General features: G+C 36.8%; 1 protein-coding gene across 1 annotated transcript; it reads left to right on the top strand.

Annotated features, from left to right (window-relative positions):
• Positions 1–217: 217 nt before the first annotated feature.
• LOC121966138 (polyprenol reductase-like) lies at positions 218–2,208 on the top strand (the record flags this gene model as incomplete). The annotated part of the gene is made up of 3 exons (XM_042516245.1): positions 218–403; positions 484–609; positions 888–2,208. Coding segments are annotated over 3 exons (572 nt in total), but the record flags the coding sequence as incomplete, so codon positions are not given.
• Positions 2,209–2,717: the final 509 nt, after the last annotated feature.

Raw genomic sequence — 2,717 nt, 5'->3', positions numbered from 1 at the left:
TTGTGTTGTTTAATTGAAATATTTGCTTTTGTTTTTAAAGTTTTGTTAGTGTTCGAGCATTTTGCAAACAAAGTGTCATTTTGGCCAGCTACTTTCAGTTTCAGCCTGTTTGTGAACTGCTTTAAAAATGGAACTTCTGGTCGGACAAATGATAAAAACTGTAAAGTTTGTCTTCCTGTTTGATTCACACTGTTATTGATATTCACACTGTCTGTAGTCCCACAGCTGTCGACTCTGCTGGTGCAGCTGCTGCTCTGCGTCCACTCCCTCAGGAGGCTGCTGGAGTGCCTGTTTGTCAGTGTTTTCTCTGACGGAGCCGTACACGTGGTGCAGTATGTGTTCGGCGTGTGCTATTACGTCGTGCTGGGGTTGACGGTGCTCTGCTCGGATCGTCTGCGAAAAGGTTAAACTGAACTCAGTCCTCTCTACATCTGTTTTTTGCTATCTGCTTTGCAGTTTTGACATATTTGCTTTTCTTTTTAGGGACTGGATCTCTCCTCTCTCAGCTGGACTGGTTTCATGTGGCTGGAGCTGCACTTTTCATTTGGGCCTCGCTGATGCAGCATCAGTGCATGGTCCTGCTGGCCAGGCTTCGCACTGGAAAGTCAGGTAAGCTTATGCTGCTGTTTTTGTTTAACACTGAGGTTGTTGTGATGTACTGGTATTGACAATAACTGCAATATTAAAAAAAAAACGAAATATCAATATAATCTCAATAATACACATGATAATAATCCAGCACCTCGTAAATCATCGCCATTTATTTCTGTTCCTCTTTTGTCTTCCTCTTTAAACGCCATCTGGTTGCCTTTTATATATAATTGCTTGTTATGTGCACTTTTTTTCTGATGTATTTTCTGTTTGTTGTCTTTTGTGGCGTCTTTTAGGCACAGTGGAGACGCTGGCTCACAGAGTGCCAGAGGGAGGCTGGTTCGAGCTGGTGTCGTGCCCGCATTACTTTGCAGAGCTGCTGATCTACGTCTCCCTGAGCTTAGTTTTTGGAGGCTTGTGTCTTAGCTGGTGGCTTGTTGTTCTTTATGTGCTCTTCAACCAGGCGCTGGCAGCACAGCTTTGTCATGACCTTTATATCAGCAAATATGAGTCATACCCAAAGAAAAGAAAAGCATTTATACCCTTTGTGCTTTGAATAGGTACTATTACTGTCCTCTGTTTTACATTCCTTATTGGGAGCTGTCAAGTCCCAGAAATGATTGACGAGGTGTCTGAGGACGTGACGGTGTGGGAGTTAAACTCACCTCTCTCTCAGCCTTGATTGACAAGGTGCTCTCAACCAGGTGAAGCTGCTACACAGGACAGCGCTGACTGTTGTTGACAGCAGACGTGTGAAGTGACCAGAAATATTCCTCCACCACAAAAGTCTCTCCAGATGACAGGTGACCTGTTTCTTCAAGAATGACGTGAAAAAATAAGAAATGTTACCACAAATCATTTGATCATTACAAGACCTTGTTTTTGGTATACTGATGTACATTCATGTAATAATGACATAGAAACTTAACACATTATAACTCATAAGTCATGTTAAAATAAGGAAGTTTTAAATTTTTCTTTGATTAAAAAAAAAGTTTATTTCAAAGCATATGGAGAAATCAGAGAAATTGAGGCCCTGACTGAATATTATCTTGTTATAGCAACTTATAAAATGTTGTTTTTATTACAGCGTACTAACTCATCTCCTAAAATTAGAGGTAATAGTAGAAGTAACCAAATAATAAAAATTCATGTGTTATTTCTCTCTGCCTACTTATTTATTTTACTTACTTTGTGTGTCTACAGAGATTTGAGGAATACACTAGAAAGCAATGAAATTGACTGATGACTGATCTGGTTATATTAGGCTATAACTGACTCTCTCTCTTTATCAGAAAGAGTTGTCTGAATATAAGTATGCCTTTGTGCATGTGCATTCACTCACTCACACACACACACACACACACTCATACACTTACACAAACATACTCACTCCTGCTTCATTATTTGATCTATTTCCTGTTTATGCTTAATTTATGTTGCTTATTCAGCCTTTGTTTGTTTCTATAGGTTTTTTGATGACATGACTTTTGTATTTGCTTATTATGTTTGTTGCGGTGAGATTCCTTATAAGCCCCCAGGGGTTTGATAAATCTCACATGCACAACTTGCTGCTGTATTTATTTTTGTTTTGTGCAAATAAAACCCTAAACAAATTATTTGGTTTACTGAACTTTTGGCTGACAACATGATTAAAAATTGTAAAAGTGTACCAAGGGAATGCATTTTTGTATTAATTAATTATTGTGAAAAAAATAACTGCAGTTTATTCAGACATTTAAAGTGGTCAGGGGGTCTTCCGAATAAACATTGTGCATATAGTTAATGCTTTTGCATGTTAGGTTATTTATTCTTTTGTTTGTTTTTATATTTAATGAACAACTTTGTGAGAAATGTTCCAACAAATTGCAAGAAATTTGTAAATTAACAAAATTTCTCTTAAAAAGCTAGTGAACAACATCTAGGTGGGGAAAAAAGATAAAAAGCTAGGGAACAAAAACTATATTTATAATCATCAAAAATAAACATATAAAATTATATTGTAATTGCAGAATTATTACAGTTTTAGAACTTTTTCCAAGTCATTGCCTTGTTTGTTTTTTTTACTTTCTTATTAGAAGATGATAATAAAAAAAGGGAGACAAGGTGAAAGCTATATTATTACT

This window comes from Plectropomus leopardus, unplaced genomic scaffold (assembly GCF_008729295.1).
Source record: "Plectropomus leopardus isolate mb unplaced genomic scaffold, YSFRI_Pleo_2.0 unplaced_scaffold23250, whole genome shotgun sequence".
NCBI classification, from domain to species: Eukaryota; Metazoa; Chordata; class Actinopteri; order Perciformes; family Serranidae; genus Plectropomus; species Plectropomus leopardus.
Note: the sequence above shows the minus strand (reverse complement) of the source record. Positions and strands in the feature narration are given on the sequence as shown.